General features: G+C 39.2%; 1 protein-coding gene across 2 annotated transcripts; it reads right to left on the bottom strand.

Annotated features, from left to right (window-relative positions):
- Positions 1–109: 109 nt before the first annotated feature.
- Positions 110–19605, bottom strand: rab22a (RAB22A, member RAS oncogene family). Of its 2 annotated transcripts, XR_014601072.1 has the most exons (8): positions 19320–19605; positions 17292–17371; positions 16627–16708; positions 10098–10169; positions 6255–6361; positions 4666–4775; positions 1160–4372; positions 110–1105 (listed from the first exon to the last, which is right to left on the bottom strand). XR_014601072.1 is itself a non-coding variant. In XM_084061325.1 (7 exons), the coding sequence occupies exons 1-7, from the start codon at positions 19353–19355 to the stop codon at positions 4275–4277; spliced, it is 585 nt and encodes a 194-aa protein (XP_083917451.1). In that variant the 5' UTR covers positions 19356–19605; the 3' UTR covers positions 110–4274. The 2 variants fall into 2 exon arrangements, 1 of the variants encoding a protein (XP_083917451.1); XM_084061325.1 differs by having other exon boundaries at positions 110–4372.
- Positions 19606–20213: the final 608 nt, after the last annotated feature.

The following is a 20213-nucleotide window of genomic DNA, read 5'->3' as shown; positions in this document are numbered from 1 at the left end:
ATCTCCAAAGTGAGTTAGCGCACATGCTTCCCCACTTGGACCACTGAGAGAGAATGAGACTTAACTAGAGACACATACCAACAGGCTTGTCATATCATAGACAGAAACATATTTTTTGTCCATCTTTATTAGTAAACAGTTTGAGAGTTCCCTTTTCAGACATTCAGAAAACACAGCCAACAACCTTTTCCCCCCAGGCATTGTTTACAATCAATATGAAAGGTAATAAAAAGGTAAATACAACAACCATAGTGTCGGATGGATGGAATTACTACAAATAGTGTACAATGGTCTACTTTGGTCTTAAATCTTGGTAGACCAATAAAATATACTTGTATGTGTTATCTGGTGGCTAATAAGTCATTGATTTGTGTGCAATTTGATGGTATATACAATGAAAAAATACATAATTAATACATTTGTCACAATCACAGGACCAGCCCAAGATGTGGTATTTTTCCAGATTGCCCGCATGTAAAACTGGCAAACAATTTCTAAATGAGGGCAATAGTCACAAATCAGTCATTACTAGCGACATTCAGGCATTTGAAAAGTATTTAGTAATATCTTATGTTAAATCATTATATTACAGCAATGATAAAATAAAATAAAATAAAAAGGTAAATGATGTTTGGTGCAATAAAATGATCTTGACAAAATGAAATTGGCACCAAAAATCTGCTTGTAACTTAAAATAACAGGCAGGGACAGCATGAACTCTGACACCAATATAGTAGAACATTTTAACAAGTAAATTCACAGATAATGACAGAGTGCATATTACCAATGACAATGTATTTTCTAATCCAGTCAAGAAATCATTTGGAATAAATGCTGTCTCTCCACTTATCTGGAAAATGTTATAACAATTAAAGTTAGGTTAGGTACAGGGGCCAATTAATACAAAGTGCAGTCCTCAATGTACCAGAGTTATTCCCTTTTAAGTTTTAAATATAATGCACAGCTGAATCCACAGATTCAGTAATGCAAGGTACTGTAGTATGGGTTGACCTATTGGAAAGTGTGGAAAGAAGTGTGAATCCAAATCACATGCACATAAGTACTAAGGGGGTAATGCACAAACAAATCTGTGTAAGGAACACCTCTGTTTGACTTTCAAGGCAGTCAGTTCACCACATCACATTGCTCACTTTATCACCTATATCAATATCAACAACTGAAAATGTCCTAAAACTAAGTAGCTACTCAAAGAAGGTCAACATTGACCTATGTCTGTATAATCCTAAAGTAACATTGCATTAACAGTCTTTTTTTTCTTACACTGTAATTCATTTCTGGGATTTTAGTCAACATAGTTTAGGTCACATTTTACATATTGCTTGTTGTAATGACAACTATTGCACTCTGTAACAAAAATCCTGAATTAGGCAGCTTTGCTTTTTTTTCCACAACTCATCAATATCACCTTCAATTAAAATCACATGAAAGCAAATAAAACAAAAACAAAACGGTTTGTATTTAAGACCACAGAGAGTACCACCAACATTTCTCATCACTGCTTGTACAGTACCTGTATGCATTAGTGACAAATAACCCCCTCTTGATTCTTGAGTAGTCTATAGAGACTATATTGTTCATGTCTTGTCAGTTTTGAAAAAAGGCAACAGACAGGTAATAGACAAATTATTATCAAAATAAGATGTCCAGAAGGCCTACAGTGTCATGAATGAACCAATGTACTATGGCATATGAATCAAACATGACACCTGATGAGGAACAAAACACACACCCAAACCCAAATAAGGCAGGTGTTGAGCAGAAAACACAATGAAAGAACAGCTTGCACACTGTTGGGCTCCAGTTGAAAGCATGCCTTTTATAGCATCCACAAAGTGCATGCATGAGGTTTCGCACTACATGCTCTTCATCAGACTGTTTGATGAAGAGCATGTAGCTCGAAACATCACGCAGACACTTTGTGTGTGCGATGAAAGCCACCTCTTCAACTGGAGCTTCAAGCTGCTTTTCTTTCTTTTATAATCAAAGATGAAAATATTTTTCCATACATGTGCATAGAGATAACTGGGTCCGCCCACCCCGAATAGTATGATGTAAGAGCAAAACAGCGACTGTGTAAATATGGTCATTTGGAGTTGAGCTTAATTGATTATGTTAAGAGAGAGTAACAGTAGGGCTGGGCAATATGGACAGAAAATTCGTATATAAATATGTTGGACCAAATATGATATTGTGACAATATCGTTGGTATGCGTATTGGCGTTTTCACTAAATATTTACACAATACGATTTTTGATGAATACAATAATCATCCGTAATGTGTATAAAATAACTAAGCAGATAAAGGAAAATCAGCTAGAACTGTCAGGTAAGTTCTGAAAATGTTTTCATTTTACTGTAATGCAAGCCAGGATAAGACAACGCTTAGTTATGCCATATCACAATATTCAAAATCCCAGACGATTAAATCCCATATCATGATAACGAACGATCGAAATATTGCCCAGTCCTACAAGACAGATGGATGAGTAAAACAAATACAGAGCCGCAATGAGACCCCAGACCATCGGAGGGTCAGCATATCACCATATAAACCATGTCTGTTTCAGCACATAATGTTTTCCTTTCAATATAACGTCAAAGTTCTCCCTGGAACAAATCTAGTTTCCACTTTCCAGATATCTTTCTTTTCATCATAGGCCAGGTAGTAAAACTATGTTGGATGTGCTAGCCAGTGTGCGTTTTCTGCGAATAAAATGAGAAAAATGATGATAAATGTTTATGAGACAATTAAAGAATTTGGCAAGACCTCACAAAACCAGCTTCTCCTGTAAAACTGCTGTAAAATAACAGCAACGGATCAATGATAGACAAGCTTGCCAAAGAACACAAAGTTAAAATGAGATTACAGCAAAATTGAAGGACAATTAATACTGTACACAGCTGGCATAATATTCTCTGAGCATGGTGGGGCAAATCATAGAAAGAATTCTAGGTCTTGGCTCATATTTTTTCAAATGTAAAAAAAATTGCGGTCTGGAAAACATGCGAGTGCTTAGGAACGGTATCATGTGACGACTGCTGTTCTTGTTATCATTATATGGACAAATCTACAGTATTAGTACCGGCAGATGCTGATGCAACAGATGTAACTTTGCAAGACTATTTCTCTGTTTTTGCTGACAATGACAGCTAAAATGTTATTTACAAGTCCAACAGAGGAATAGCATGCATACAGCTGTCCTGTACTTTGTGGCATTGGGTACTATACAAGCCATTTACGATGAAAGAAAAAAGGTTCCCATGCGCACATAATCTTTCATTTGTTTCTGTCAGAGCACCTATTTGGTCTTTGACTTGTTTTCATAGATAATGAGGTGTTACATCATTATGGGAATCTTCCTCCTTAATAATTCAACCAGGCAACCATCCTTCTCAACCTCATTAGTGATCGTGACAGATGACAATCAAAATAAATGTGCAAGTGGAATGAAAAGGTGACAACAAAGGCATAACATCAAAGTGCTCTTCAAATCAGGAATTCAGGATAGAACGGGATCCTTCAAGAAGATTGGGTGGAAAACAGCATGTTTGAGGCAGAGCTCCTTATCAGAGGACAGAATAATTCAATAAGGCAATAACTTAGTTATAAATGGTTTGGCAAGGAGGACACATATCTACTAGCTCACAATGTGTTGCATCCACGACACGTTGTGAGCGTGGATATCAGCTATTTTCGGCCAGCAACACCAGGATTCAGTAGACAGTGCAGATATTGGTGCCCACTTGCTTTCTGAGTCTCCAGGGGAATGGGGAGATGGTGCCTTACTGCTTTCTACTGATATACAGAGTAGTAATGTGTGGGTATATTGGAGGACAGGATTCTCTGATTCTGGGAGGGCAATATTACATATACTTTGACACAAATAAATAGCATGTTAATGCCAGCATTTGGGTCTAAATCCTAGGAAACACTGTGCCGTTACTTTCAAATCAAACAGCTGCCGATTAAATCGATATCGGCCATGTATCAATTCATTAATACATAAATTGCATTTACAGATTTCTGTTTACACTTTCTTTTGTTGAAGTGCTTGCTTTCTGTGATGAAAATTCAGATAATACATATGGTTGTTATTGTTGGTACCGTTGCACCCAGATCTGACTGATGAAGGTGTGTATGGTAGTGTTGGAGTGTCTGTGGCAGGCGGCAGCTATAAAGTGAAGCAGGCCAGGGATACAGGGTCATCAAGGCCAGGCAGGAGTCACGTTGGGACAGTGACGGCCTGGCATCATCAGCAACACGTTCTGCGGGATTCCGATGCCTGTCGTCCCAGTTTAAAACTCTTTGCTGCTGCTCCGCCCGCTGCATCTAGAACCGGAATCCGCTGGCCTGTGACAACATTAAGTACGCATACACACATTCAGACAAAAGGCACAAACACAGACAGATAGATATGCCGGGGGGGGGGGGGGGGGAATTCCAACATTTTAAATAAATTAAGAATGGCATAATAGAATATTACTAGCAATTGCAGACCACACATTCAAGCTACTGTAACTCAAGCAAAGATAGACATCCATGTAAATGATAGCAGTAATGCTGAACTTGTTGTTCAGTGGCACTATGAGAATCAGTAGGGATCAGCAGATGTACAAGTCACTGACACCAACAAGTACACTCACTTATCTCTATGAAGACCTCATTGATGTTAATTGCATTCTTGGCACTGGCTTCCACAAAGATGGCATGGATAGAATCAGCATAATCCTTGGCATCTTTCTCTGACACTTCCCTGGGAACACGTAAGGTACAGAATGTCAAAGTTACACTACTGCAATAAGGTTTTGTAATTCCATCATGTTTGTTTTTATGCATTTTTTCATGTTTACGGGTTGTCCAACCGGCTGTGCGTCCCGACCTTGTGAACGTGAAATCTCAGGATGCCTTGAGGGAATTTAATTACAATTGGCACAAACCGTCCAATTGGACTCATGGATGAACTGAATACAAGGTGGTCAAAGGTCAAGGTCACTGTGACCTCACAAACGTCTTCATTAAATTCCTTCAATGTCTTCACTACATATTCTATGAGTCTAGACAGACATGGATGTAAACACAACTAATTGCAGGAGGCATACAACCGCAATGCGGTGTATATAGTTTTTACAGACCGGAAGATTTCCCAATTTCATGGATGATATAACCACCACAAGCACTTCACTAACTGTTATCTGGGATATTTATCAATTTTGTGGTTGATACAGGCTAACCACGAGATCAATTTCCACCAACAAAAATGGAAAGAGAGAAGAACAAAGGAGACTGTAAGAGACTTTCCATTGGTGTTGCACGTATTGTTTATCGTCCACTATGAATGACCACGGCATTCGCAGTACAGTACTACTGCCATACAATCCCCATAACAATCATCAAGTTCAACCACAAATGCTGAGTGGGGTGAGAGACTGTCAGCTGATATTACACAACAGCTTATTCAAATAACATTGAATATCAATCAGTATTGAAACCCAGATTCTTGCATGTGAAGTGGAATTTACTCCAGGGCTGCTTCAATTTCTGTGGTATTCCTTGGATGGAAATCAAATATCTTTCTGATGATGTAAGGTAATGACCTTTCAAGCACAATGACTCAAACTTTTATTAACAATCATATACTGCCACCATCCCACTCCATCATGTTGCACTCTACGTGGAGAAACTCAACTAGACAGCGTTTAATCTATTGGAGTTAACTCATCCTGAATATGTGCATCGATGTTCGGCAGCAGTGTTATAGCAGTGTTTAACACTTCAAATGGCCATACTGGCATACGGAGCATTGCTCTCAGGTTTGAGAGGCCGCGTAGCAGCCTGAAAATCTAGTATAAAATCCTCATGTGGGTGTGGGAGGATTTGGTGCAGTTATGTTAAGTTTTGTACTGCAGTTTCTACTGCAGCATTGTTTATTGTACAGACCAGTGGTTACCAAGCGGTGTGTGACAAATACAGATGTACCTTGGGATTTTGTGACAACTATACAAATGTATAACTTATTTTTTAATTTACTAGGGTTAGGGTTAGGGTTAGGGTACTCTAGTACACACTCATTTCCCAATCCCAATAATATAAACGTTTACAGAGTGATAAGACTGATGGCATTTCTTTTTGCACGTATATGAATACAGGTGTGCCTTGAGAGTTTGACTTACCCTTTGGTGTGCCTTGAGCACAAAACTTCTGAAAACCACTGGTATAGACAAGGAAGGTTTACCTGGAATCAGCTAGGTCACACTTGTTGCCAGCAATAGCCACCACTATGTTGGGTGGACCATGTTGACGCAGCTCCTTTACCCAATTTTTCAGGGTCTGGAAGGACTCCTGGTAACACAGATGGTATGTCACAGGCAATATTGAATGGGAAGTCAGCATACAACATGATTGAGGGAAAAATAACAAACCTGATATGCAGGTTTATTACTCGTTTAGCTGAACCATAAGGTGGAGTGCTATGACATCTCTGTTTAGTAGTAATTTGTGACAGTTTGATTAATTAGGGTCCAGACTTGATCCTTTTGCTTTGAGAAAACAAAATTACTCTAGATAATGGAAATTCATTTATGCTGTGAATGAGTGTTGTTGTGACAGTCAACTATTTACAGGTGCCTAGTAGTACTAGAAATCAATTAATTCAATACCTATGTAGTCCATGTAGTTGTATCTTTCATCTCACTCAATGATGATGATTAGTATTATTTATAAAGCACTTTAAACAAGGTAATAAAGTGCTTAGGAAACAAGAGACATACTAAAGTAACGATTAATAGATCAACAACAAATGTATTTAATTACTTTTTAGTGATAGAATAATTGGCTTAGTATCAAATATTTCTAAGATGAGCCATTTACAACTCCACCAAACTGTGAATTGTTATATTTTTGTCTGCTGCTGAGTTCAGATAACAGCATTCATTTACTGTACCATCATTTTGTAGTTTAGCACTTTTAGTCAGGTTCACTATGTAAAACAATATACTTTCGTTCAAAATTTGTGGAGATTAGCAAAACTATACATTTTTTTTATCTTCAGAACATGGGGAATCCAAAAATCTATGTTTGCATTTGCACAGACACCTGCATGTCCGCCATATTGGACGTTCAAAATGGCCGCCATAAAATATATAATTTGTGCTACCTTGGCTTCTAGACGACATAGACAGTTAATTAAATATGCTAATCCTATGTTTTCTGGGCCAAGGAATCCAATAGAGACCTAAAGGATAGTGCACAGGGACTTGCAGCAGCGCCCCCTAGGGGATGACCATGGAAATGCAGGTTGACTATGTTAGAAAATATACTTTTGTTACGAATTTTTGATTAGCAAAACTATAACACTTTTGGAATCTTCCGAGCATGGGGAATCCAAAAATCCTTGTTTGCATTTGCATACCTGCATGGCCGCCATATTGCATGTTCAATATGGACCACATAAAATATATAGTCTAATTTGTGCTACGTTGGATTCTAGACAACCAACCTTAATTAAATATATTTTCCAGGTCAAGGAGTCCAATACAGACCTCAATGTAGTTCTCAGGATTATAGAAAAGCAAGAAAACAAATGTAAATGTAAAACATAGTGTTTATAGTTGTGTAGTATCAACACATCATTGACTTTACAGGTTTACAGGTGTAAAGAAATGGGCGGAAAAACCCTTTGTTTCTGTTGTTTTCAAAGAGAAGAAAAGAAAAGAAGAAGGGGGGTCAGGGAGAGCAAGGAGATCTAACACTAATAGAACACATGTCAAGGATATACAAGTGGCGTAAACCAACAGATACAGTATGTACATGAGGTTAGACATAAGGCGAAATGGCCTACTCTGTGTGGAGTTTGCATGTTCTCCCGTGTCTCCTAGGGTAGTTAATACCCTCACAAAAACATGTAGTATCAGGTCACTATACTTCCTCCCCCTGGTCAGCCGGGGCGCCTGATGGAGGGGAAGGGAACTGGTTGGAATAACGTGTTCCTTCCACACGCTACGTCCAACCAGGGAAACTCCCCCCTGTCAGGTGACAAGAAGGTCAGTTGGCTCTCATGCATTGAAGGAGGCATGAGCTCGGCCTTGGCCTCCCTAGGCTGGTGGGGGGAGTGTAGTGCCCAGGATCACTTAGCTAATTGGCACCGGGTGAAAAAGGGGTTACAGAATCGAGCAATAAAAATTAGGGGGAAAACAGCCACAAGGTGCAAGGTGGTGACACTTTGGTAGGTCTACATTAGCAGCAGGTATGATATTAGACATTAAGGTGCAAAAACAGTATGAACGATTGAACTATATACATACAATATCTACTAGATCTATCATTCAGGAATATTCTTTTACAGCTCGTCATCACTGTCTGGGGTGTCATTTTCAGCATTACAGACAGTCTGTGTCGTTTTCGCAGTCACTTCCACACAAACAAAGTTCTGTGCAAACAAAGTTGTGTCCCCTGCATGACCTTCTCTGGGTTGTCCAATGGGTTTTGCACTGACATCTGACCACTAACAGAAACTAACAGAGGAAGGCGACCTAACACAGGAGGTGAATGATGCATTGGCCAACTTTGTATGATGTACTGCCCAAGGGGCATCCATATAACAAACATTCCTGACCTAAGGTGGTATCTGTTTTGCAAACATCTGGCATAAAGCAGCAAGTTGCCTCCTACCGTTGGTGCCCTTGAGGAGAACATTGAACGTGTGCATGATCAAAGTAGGGTGTGGTGCCAAGCCACTGTGACGTGGCAGAGTCTTTTTGACCCACTCAAACATGGAGCCATGGTGAGATACTACCTACTACCACAAAGGTTCCTCCTGCACCACAGGCCATTGTAGAGTTGGTCAGATGTCAGTGCAAAACCCATTGTACAACCCAGAGATGTTCATGCAGGAGACACAACTTGCACAGAACTTTGTTTGGAAGTGACTGAGAAAACGACGCAGACTGTAATGCTGAAAATGACCCTCCTAACAGTGATGAAGGGCCGTAAAAGAATGATAGATGATATTATTGTATATAGTTCAATCTTATAACTTGTCAATACTGTTTTTGCAAGTTAATGTGTAATCTCATGTATATATCTGCTGCTAGTGTAGACCTACCAAAGTGTCACCACCTTGCACCTTATGTCTAATCTCATGTACATACTGTATCTGTTGGTTTATGCCATTTGTATATCCTTGACATGTTTTCTATTACTGATAGATTGTTCTCCTTGCTCTCCCCGCCCTCTTCTTTTCTTTTCTTCTCTTTGAAAACAACAGACACAATGGAGTTTTTCACCCATTTCTTTACATTTGTAAACCTGTGGTGTAATAAAGTCAATGATGTGTTGATATTACACAAATATAAAGACTATATTTTCCATTTACATTTGTTTTCTTGCTTTTATATAATAACTACATTGAGGTCTTTATTGGACTCCTTGACCTGGAAACATATTAACTAAGGTTGGTTGTCTAGAATCCAAGATAGCACAAATTATGCTATATATTTTAGGCCATGCAGGTATCTGTGCAAATGCAAACAAGGATTTTTGGATTCCTCATGCTCTGAAGATTCCAAAAGTGTATATTTTTCTAATCCAAACTTTTTAACGAAAATATATTTTTTAACATAGTAAACCTGAATTTCACTGGCCATCCCCTATGTGGCGCTACTGCAAGTCCCTGTGCACAATCCTTTAGGTCTCTATTGGATTCCTTGACCCAGAAAACATTGGATTAGTATATTTAATTAACTTTCTATGTTGTTTAGAAGCCAAGATATCACAAATTATGTATTTTATGGCGGCCATTTTGAACGTCCAATATGGCGGACATGCAGGTGTCTGTGCAAATGCAAACATAGATTTTTGGATTCCCCATGTTCTGAAGATAAAAATAAAGTATTGTTTTGCTAATCTCCACAAATTTTGAACAAGAACACATAGTGAACCTGACTATTTAGTTGACATAGTTTTATGGTTTAAATGAACTGAATTAACAGATTAATTAATTGAAAATAATTGTTAGTCACTCACAGCCCTATACTAATGGACCGGTGAGAGTAAGAGGCTGTTGTGTGGGTGACTGTACCTCTTTAGTGATGTCATAAACAATGATGGCTGCCGCAGAGCCTCTGTAGTACATTGGCGCCAGAGCACGAAACTATGGGAAGACAAAGGAAGATTAAGGATGAGATAAATAATGGTGAGTAATGTCCTATAGTCATTCTTCAAAGAAAGGGGGCTGTCTGCTGGACCAAGAGGAGACTGGCCATCTAAACCCTCCGACAAAGTTTTATCTCTGACTAGACCAGGTCCTCTAAACTGACTGAGGCGAGGCGACATAAGGTCTGCTTATTAGCTTTAGTCCATGTGAAACTGTACATTACATTTAAAATAACAGCAGAGACCGAGACTTTAGAACTTAATAGCCAATGCTCGGCTTCACTTTGAAGACTATTTATCTGGACGTCCTCCCAAATATTTGTACTTTGACATGCATGGAGAAAAAGAAGGTTATCCAAATAGCATTATGGTACAACAATACTGCCATAAAGCATCACGTTTCAATATGCTATAAATAGTCTGTCACATAGTAAAACATCAAGTATGGTCACTATGGTGACAACATCACTGGGTGCTTCATCAAACCAAATTATTATATAAAACACTGACTTGAAACAGAGCGTAAAAGTAAGCAACAAAGAAACCAAAGCATGACGTTAAGAAACCAAAAGGCCCCATGTTCCGAGCCCTTAAGCCAAGTGGGCTTTATTTAAATGGGGTATGGCAAGCCTTTCCACCAAGAACTCACACATGTGTTAGCCATCAGGAGAAAGATGAGCAGAATGTGTCAAAGACACTTAGCATTTTGATATTTATGGACGACTGTACATTTGGTCTTAGCCCAATACATCACAAAGCCCTGTATAATCAAAACAATCTGCGCATAATTTCCAAATCCATAGTTGGAAGAGGGGATGGGGCAACGGGGATTCTGATGTTTGCCACGTCTTGGCATTTCCATGTCAAATATTTTCCAATGCTTAGTAAGACCTCACATTCAACAATTAGCCTATTATCATAATATTTCAAACGGAATTTAGGTTATTCTCATGTAGAGCATGGCAAACTCCATTTTGGACCACTAATGGTTGTAAGATGAGGCTGGGTCAACATCCAACAGTTGAAACAGCTCACAGATGTAACAGCATCTGACTTGGCCGAATTTGTCAATAGACAGGCCTTAATGACATCCCCAAACTAACAGAAGACAGCTCTACACAGTAAAATCCAGAGTGTTAATTTAACTCTGAAAGTGTAAAAATGGACCATAGAGTTGGCCTAAATCGTGTTGAGAATTCAGAATTTTGCTGTGTAGACCTAGCAAGAAACTTTAAACCAAAATAGGAAGTAAGGCCAACTTTGGAGCAACCTTTTCCCCAAAACTGTCTTTGTTTTATGTCATTGCATTCAAGACCAACCCCCCCCCCATTTGATATGATTGAACTGTAAAGTACATTACATTAATTTGCTAAAACGTTGATGTGTAAATTATTAATAAATGAAATTAATCTTAAAACAAGCATGTTTAATCTCCAAAAAGTTCAGCTCACATGGAATGACCCTGCCTTTCCCGCCAATTTCATTTTCCCTTACAATAAGAAGGAATAAATGATCCATCTTAGAGTGACACAGTTACCTCAGGAAAGCACACATTCCACATAATTATAGTTGTTACTGGCCCTGAGTCCACCGAGCTGAGTCCAACTCTGGATATTTGGCAGAGGCAGTGAAGAGAATGCTGTCTGTCTCGCTGGCTAGTGCCGGTGCTGCAGCTAAGCTACGCTACGCTACAGCCAGTCCTGTGTGGTCTCTCTCCGCCTTCACCCAGGGAGCATTTCACAGCGAGGCCAGACCAGACATCTGGCCACACGGCAGCCCTGAAAACAGCTCTAACGCTACCCAGTGCATGCTGATTAATTACTGAAACCAGGAGTCTGGCACTCAATGAAAGAAGCCCTTCCATGCCAGGGGATGCAAGTTCGCCTTGCTTGTTTTCTATGACGAGGAATGGTCAAGAGAGGAAAGAAGGCCCAGATAAAGTGTTGACAGCGGAGCTGAGATGTACCACTGAGGTCCCATATGGTCTGGGGGTGGATTGGGGGGTTGGGAGGTTGTGGACTGTGGAAATCACAGAGCTCTCTTCCTGTGCCTTTCCTTCCATGTGCATTGGCTGGCTCAGTGCTACTTGCTCTCTCAACTCAACAGGCTTTGATAAGCAAAGGCTCAATCAAGGTTAAAAAACAGCAATGAAAGGCTATGAAAAAAAGCAATGAAAAAAATACCCAAAACAGCAGAATGTATCTATACTTTTTCAGTCACAGCTGCGAGCCACTTGTTAAACTAGGCGAGTGAAGGCCACATGGAGAGAGGAAAAGAACAGTGGGAATGGAAATCAAATCAGGCAGGGAAGGAATCTTAAATGAAGAGTTAGTATGAAACTGAAAGAAATAACTCAGCAGAAAAGAGAGAGAGCAAGAAGTGACCAAGTGCTTAGGCAACGAAACAAGAGAGAATGTCCACTTTGACACAGGGACTTGCAGATAGGACATGGCAGCCGCAGGGACCACTGATCTGAGACAGCTCAGGTTTCATCCTCTCTTCTTATCTTAAACGGAGCTTCACTTAATATGTGTAAAGCCGTGGCACAGTAGAGCAAAAGGAGGATGAGGACAAAACATACAAGTGGTTGTTTTGTCTCACCCTTCAGCGGGGGACACAGTGACAGGGAATGAAACCATTGTTAAAAGCAGAGGACTGCATCTGGAAAATAAAGGGAAAGGGGAAATAAAAGGGGAAAGGGAACTAATGCTTGTTCATACAGTCAGTGAAATGTAGGATGTGGGATGTCCAGCTGAGTCAAAAGAGAAAACGGTTCCCTTTTCCTCCTGTCTAGGTCTGGGTCTTGTCTGCACAGGCGGAACTGCTGATGTGATAACATACCAAGACTCATCATAGCCTCATATAGTTTTTCTCAAATCCGGTATAAAATGAAAGTGTATATTTCATACACTCTCCTTGTGTGGTCTACAAGGCATTTCTATTTCGCATCATATAATAACGTCGTAGGCAAACAGTGGTGTTGATTACGTGTCAAGTATCTCAATACTGACTGACTATCGTGTTCTGACTGCTGACAAACGCCTCCACTTAAGGAATTCACAGCACAGCATGCATGAAAACGGATAACATACTGTGAAGTAATCAGAGTATAGGCTACACATGCACCTTTTTTTCCAGGTGCTGCTGAGTCAAAGAAAGCTAGTCCATATGGAAACAGATTCGCAGCATTGTGGATGGATGCTCCCAATCAATACCCCCATCTAAAGAAAGAAAGTTGTGGAATTGATTTGGAGCATCCACAGTGTTGCAGTCTGTTTCAACTAAATGGAAAGACACAGTGTATCTGGGTGCTAGTGTCGCAAGTTGTTACCAGTCCTAACATGCATGTATGTGAACACGGAGATGCACGGATGGATGGATGGACAGACAGTCAGATAAGACAAAGGCAAAGAGAGGACACAAGAGAGAGCTAAATAGCAAAAGAGACATAATCATGACAATGATACCATCTGCAAGATTAAACAGACAACCCTGACTGAGCTAGACTAAACTCATCACACCATTCTCTCCCATTCAAGCAGTGGAAAATGGGCCTAAAGTGAAAGCACTAAAGAGTGGGCTATCATTAACTTCGACCTATAGAAAGTTAAATACTGCCCCCTATCAGAAATGATGTATTACTGCAGCAACTAATGCTTTCCCCCAGACTGAGTCAGTTCATTAATCAATTAATAGTACTTTTGTCCCATTCTAAGAACCAAGGAATTGGAAGGAGCAGAATACCTTTCAACCATGAGCAAGCACCTTATAACACCTTATTACACCACTACTTATCAACTAATTACAATACATGGTTTATAGAGGTTTTCAAAAGTCCAACTCAAACACACTTTAAAGTACTTTCAAGGTGAATGGACATTTCTTTCCAGGACCTCTTCACCCAATGAATGTACTATCCAACTCACAAGCCACACCTCTCTCTGGATATAGCTATGGCAATATTACTATGCCAACAAATCTTAGCCCATGTTATGTGAGAGCATGTTATATGACGCTCTCACTTTTCTTAAAGGACCATACAGGTGGTCTAGCATGTTTAGCGAATTGACTACGGTATACTTTACATTACCTATGTTCCAAGGATCCTAAGTAATAAAATAATAATAATAAATGTGTCCCCTTTAGTTGTTGTTGGGGTATTGGCCAAGTAGATTTGCACATAACCAGAATTTGTATTTAAACCAGACTAACTATTAGGAGCAGTGGGCAACTGTAAAAGCACACCCGGGGAGCAGTTGGGGTTCAGTATCATGCTCAAGAACATGTTAGGCACTAAGCCAGGAGGAGCTGGGGATTGACATTTCTGGTTCCCAATGGCACTCGGGTGGGGCAGTGCTAAAGTGCCTGCCAACCACCATGGAGGTTGTGGGTTTGAATCCACCGTGGTGCATCCGGCTTTGTCAGGCGTCTATACGAACACAATTGGCCAGTGTTCGGGGGAAGGAAGCCGGCGATATTTGTTACTGCACGTAATCCTATGGGCTGGGGCGGCACCTATCAGCAGAGAGTGTTGGGCGACCACAATACCTCCTGAACCACAGCCGCATAGCTCAGTGGGTCTTTGAAACAGAAGATCCCGAGTTTGAGCCCTGGCCCCAGTATAGAGTATGATATTAACTCATATACTGCCTAGAACGACTAAAACGACTTCTGTCCATAAGCCATGCCTGCCAAGAACGACTAAAACGACTTTTTAAAAAAAATTAAAAATTAAAAATATTTTTTTAAATTTTTTTTTTTTTTTGACCCAAAGACCAAGGAGATATGATTTTTCGAAGATATAGACTCCCATCCACTTCCTTGTTAACTTAAAACTTAAAAATTCTGTATCTCGGCTCCTGAGTACTTTTTTCAATGAAAAATATGGCAGTGTTCAAACGCGGCCAGAAATAATTCTGGCAGTGAATGAGTTAAATGTCAAAGTGTCCCTAAGCAAGACAATTAACCCCTAAATGCTCCCCAAATAGCTTACTTACTTAATTTAAGTATGCTATTCAAATGCTGTATTAACAGCTCTCACTGTTCCTAATAGTTAGGATGGGTGAATGCAGACAACACATTTCACTTATGTGCAAATATACAGTGACAAAAACACCCCAAAGGAGTGGGGACCAAATTATTAAAGAGTCTGGGCGGTTCTGTTGATACAATTTTACGTAAACTTGACTGAAACTCTTGTTTCGGGTTGGGTTTGATCCACAGAGCAAACCATAATGTTTTATTGCTGCATGCCATACAATGAAAAACCAACAATTCTATCCTATTTTTGATTATTTGATCACCCCTGCCACATGAAAGTATGTGCATGGTACTGTAATTTAGTTACTGACAATATAACTGCATTGATATTATTACATTTCAGCAGTGAAATGTCAGTCACATCTTAAAATAGAAAATGGAAAAAGGTGTTCAAACTCAACTAAAGATAATGCATACAAAATAAACAAAACTAGCATGCAGGAGGCAAAAACAAGCTAGCTTAAATTAGATACTTAAGTCATGACGTCATGTTTTTATAATAGTGAGAAGACAGATGTGCGAGAGTTAGATTCAAAAACATGTACTGTGTATACTAAGCTAGTTTTCACCTATGGAAGAATGACCTTTAATAAGTTCCCTCAATTGTATACCTATTACATTGAGAGCTATATGACAGTGACACATGTCAGACAGTCATATATTAAGTGAATACAGAGATGGCATGCTCTGTTATGTGCGTATAAAGCTGGAAGATAGGACCCTGAGAACATAGGAATGTTAATACATGTATTACTTATTAACTATGCATTGACGTACAGCCAACACAGACTCAATAAATCAGGTACATTCTGAAACTTTTGAATAACATTAGAATTATAAACAATTCAAACACGAAATCTAGAAATAAAGCCATGGTGGCATGGTCTATCTTTAGGACTTTTCTATACCAATTTGATCTGATACCAATGCATTCTAACTAAAATAAAATAACATGACGATATAAATCTTTAGCGGCCCGAGCTAACTCAGTAATGTTAGCACAAAGTGCACATCCACTGAGCCGCATAGCGAGTCAATCAATCATACACAGAAATGTACTGACATGGCATTTTTTGATACTTGACCATATCGAAGCAATTTGTTCTGTGCCATAAAAGTCTCATAGGTCGGTACTCTGTACCCAGTCCTATGTTTTATTTTAGACATGAGCATTAACCAATCTAAGGAGGACTAACCAGCACTTAGTTGCAAATGTAAGCACCTACCTGACCTTAAAAACAAAGCAGTCGAATGTGAGCATATTGAAGGATTTCAGCACAAACCATATTAATGCAACAGTATAGAGCCAGTTGTGCCATTATGGTTATGCTAGCTCTTTAATGTCAAGTTTTATAATCACTTCCTCAAAAGAAAAGAAAATGTATCAGAAATGTATTGAAATATATATTACTGACCCGCTCTTGCCCTGCTGTATCCCAGATCAGGAACTTGTGCAGTTCATTTTGGTATTGCACTGTCTTGGTCATGAAGGATGCCCTACAAGATAAACACTCATATAAATAGATACCGTAGGCTGTAGTGGACACAGATTGAATCTGATATCTGTATCCTCAGGCAGTGGTTCTCAAAGTGGGGTCCAGGGAAGCTAAATTAGTTAGCATAGCGTGAGTTTAACCACTTTAACACTACCGGTATATACATCAGCAATTTGAAAATAGTCGATCTACAAGCTCCCACGTGTCGATACCACGCGTTGGTGAGCTTGTAGATCAGCTATTTTCAAACTATCTTGAAAAAAAAAAAGAAGTGAAAAAGAAATGTAAACATTTTAACAACGCAAATCTTGTATGGGGGTCATTTTAACAACAGAAATCTTGTATGGGGGTCCCTGGCACAAAATATTTTCTGATGGGGGTCTAAGGACAAATGCATTCATTTGGGGGTCCTTGACATGAAAAGGTTTGAGAACCACTGTCCTAAGAAGGTTTTACCACTAGTATTTTGTATATACTGTATTTTTTTTTTAAAGAACTGAAAAAAGCTGACGAGAAACTCACAAGAATGAAGCAGAGTATAGACCAGGGTTCTCAAGTGAACAACAGCAGGAACTTCAACTTACCCAATTGTAGGGTTGATATTTGGGTCAAAGCTGTCCTCTACAAATCTCCAAACAATACTTGATTTTCCAACCCCAGTGTCCTGAAGAGAAATAATTAGAAATCATGCTTACCTAATCTGGCCATAAATAAGACCCAGCACTGTTCAGTCCTGGAATGTGATTGCAACAATGCAGATGGTCTTATTGTGGGAATAACACATTCTCTGGGATCATGTTAGACAGAAGATTCAGAAATGTGTGGATTATTCTTCCCATCTTCCTACAAACTGTTAATACAGAGAACGGTAAAGAGCAAGCAAATTACCTTAGGAAAGGCTCACACTTTGCTACAGTTTTTGTTTTATGGTGGATGATGAACTGTGTTCCCTCCATCATCCACCATAAAACTAAAACTGTATAAACTGAGAGGCTATGGAGAAGTTACTCCTAGGTTATTGTGATGCTGCTGTTGCTGAATTAGCTGGAGCCTTTGCGTCCCATGTAAGTGAAGGGATATCATCATTCTAATTATTGGCTAATAACCTATAACTGATAAAAGTATTGGCTGGACAAGATCAATAACGTTTCTGGAGACAGTATTGTGTGCCTTGTTGTCACCCACTAGTTCAGAAGGCCATCACATTCATCTCATGTAAGTTAATACAGTAAAGTCAGTATCAGTGGTGGAAAGTAACTAAGTAAATTTCAACTCAAGTACTGTACTGTACTCAAAGGCAGATATTGTACTTTTTACTCCACTACAATTACTTGAAAACTTCAGTTACTACCGTAGTTACTTAGTAGATTGTGATTATTACTACGAAACCACTTCAGATCTATATACTTTAGCAATTTGAAAATATCCGATCTACAATGTGAGCTTGTAGATCTGCTATTTTCAAAGGATTTTTATACATTTGAAAACTTGTTAAATGGGACCTTCTGCATAATGAGCACTTTCACTTTTGGCACTTACAGTATATTTTGATGACAATACTTTTGTAATTTTACCCGAGAACATTTATTAGTTAATACCCGGACTACAATAGGGTATTGATACGTTTACTTAAAGGTAGGGTAAGTGATTTTCTTTGGTTAAAATAAGTGTTAAATAGCGACTATATTGTGATAGTACTCATTGCTATAGAGTGTTTGTTCAGTATTAGGAGTCTCCTTGTCTCTCCACCTCTTTATTAAACAGAAAATGCATTTTCGTTTCAGTTTCATTTCCAATTTTATCCAATCAGGACAGAGAACTCAATCAGGATACAGATTAAACAAGTGAAATTGGAAGTGATGACACTAAGAAATGAGCAGACAAAATTGGAACTGGAATACTATACAAATTAAGCTTAAAAATGGGTACTTTCTCCTGATTGGCTGAGATTTTGACACCTACCGAAAAATTTATTTTCTGTTTATTAAAGAGCTGGAGAGACAGGGAGACATCTGTTACTGAACAACCTTTTAACAAAATACTTTTTGTTTTAACCAAAAAATATCACTTACCCTACCTTTAAGTAAAACATGTGAGTACTTTCTTCCATCACTGGTCAGTATATAGCATCTTTAAGGAAGAGCAGCCTAGCTTCACATGGGGGTTCGATTATACAGGCTCCAGTTGGGGGGGCTTTCTTTCACTCAAAACAAACAGTGAGCAGTGACTGATCAACAACAATCCTAACTTACCTCATTCTAATTATTGACTAATAACCGATAACTGATAAAAGTATTGGCTGGACAAGATCAATAACGTTTCTGGAGACATTATTGTGTACCTTGTTGTCAGCCACTAGTTCAGAAGGCCATCACATTCATCTCATGAAAGTAAATAATACAGTTAAGTAAGTATAGCATCTTTAAGGAAGAGCAGCATAGTAGCTTCACATGGGGGTTCGATTATACAGGCTACAGCTACAGCTGGGGGGACTTTCAGTGAAAGCCCTAGCTGTAGCCTGTATAATAAATGTGAAAGCCTTTCACTCAAAACAAACATGGAACAGATCACAGTGAGCAGCCAGTGGCTGATCAAAAACAACCCTAACTTACCCCAAGAAGGCAAACTTTTAACTCTCTCAGTGCCATATCGGTCCCTCTAAAAATTAATATGTGATGTTGATGATGATGATGATCATTGAAAGATTTTCTTGCTGATTCTTCGGGGGTGGTCAGTGTTGTTTATCAATCACTTCCCTTTTCATCAAGCCAAACTGTAGGAAAACACTGTATAAGCACATTTCCGCCAGTTGATGGAATGTATCAGTGTTCGTTAAGTATCATGTTTGGATTGTTGTAAACAGCTAAACTGCTAACCAGAGAGGGATACAGTCTACGTCCCATAGCCTAGAGGGGCGGTCGCGCTGTGATTGGACCATGGATTGGACGCGTGCACGATGGGTGCGCTTGAATTAGGCCAGTGGTTCTCAAACCTTTTGGTGCCAAGGGCCCATGATGGCCCCATCCATCTGTGAATATTTTGTGCCAGGGACCCCCTGAATAAAATATTCTTCAAACATTTTAAAGATTTTTTGAAAATGTTCCAAAACAGCAGATGTACAAGCTCGCAGCACGCCTATGCGGCTGGCAGCGCAGCACGATATCTGCTTGTAGAGCTGCTATTCTTTCAGAATACCATAAAACGTGGACAGCATTTTTACGTAAAATACAGGTCTGTTGCAACTCTGTTCGTTTCTTCAAGTTACAATAATTTGCTAAAATTACATATTGAAACGAGGTGTTACCACGTTTTGATTGATTGATTGATTGATGTACTTTATTTAGTAAGACATGAGAACAACAGTACATGGAAGTACAAATTCACTATACAAGGTCTACTAAACTGGAAGACTCATTAAGCACTGAGCTTGTTTAAGATGAGATCCCCATGCACACAAATCATGATGACATATAAGAGACAGACAGACAGACAGACAGACAGACAGA

Source organism: Gymnoscopelus microlampas (genome assembly GCF_963454915.1).
Source record: "Gymnoscopelus microlampas genome assembly, chromosome: 7".
NCBI lineage: Eukaryota > Metazoa > Chordata > Actinopteri > Myctophiformes > Myctophidae > Gymnoscopelus > Gymnoscopelus microlampas.
Note: the sequence above shows the minus strand (reverse complement) of the source record. Positions and strands in the feature narration are given on the sequence as shown.

Coding starts and splice junctions, on each gene's coding strand:
- rab22a (XM_084061325.1), bottom strand. CDS start 19,355: ATGGCACTGAGAGAGTTAAAAGTTTGCCTTCTTGGG. Junction 10,170..16,626: donor ATACAGCAGGGCAAGAGCGG/GTCAGTAATATA, acceptor GTCTTCCCATAG/TTTCGTGCTCTGGCGCCAAT. Junction 4,776..6,254: donor TGTGACCTAGCTGATTCCAG/GTAAACCTTCCT, acceptor ACGTGTTCCCAG/GGAAGTGTCAGAGAAAGATG.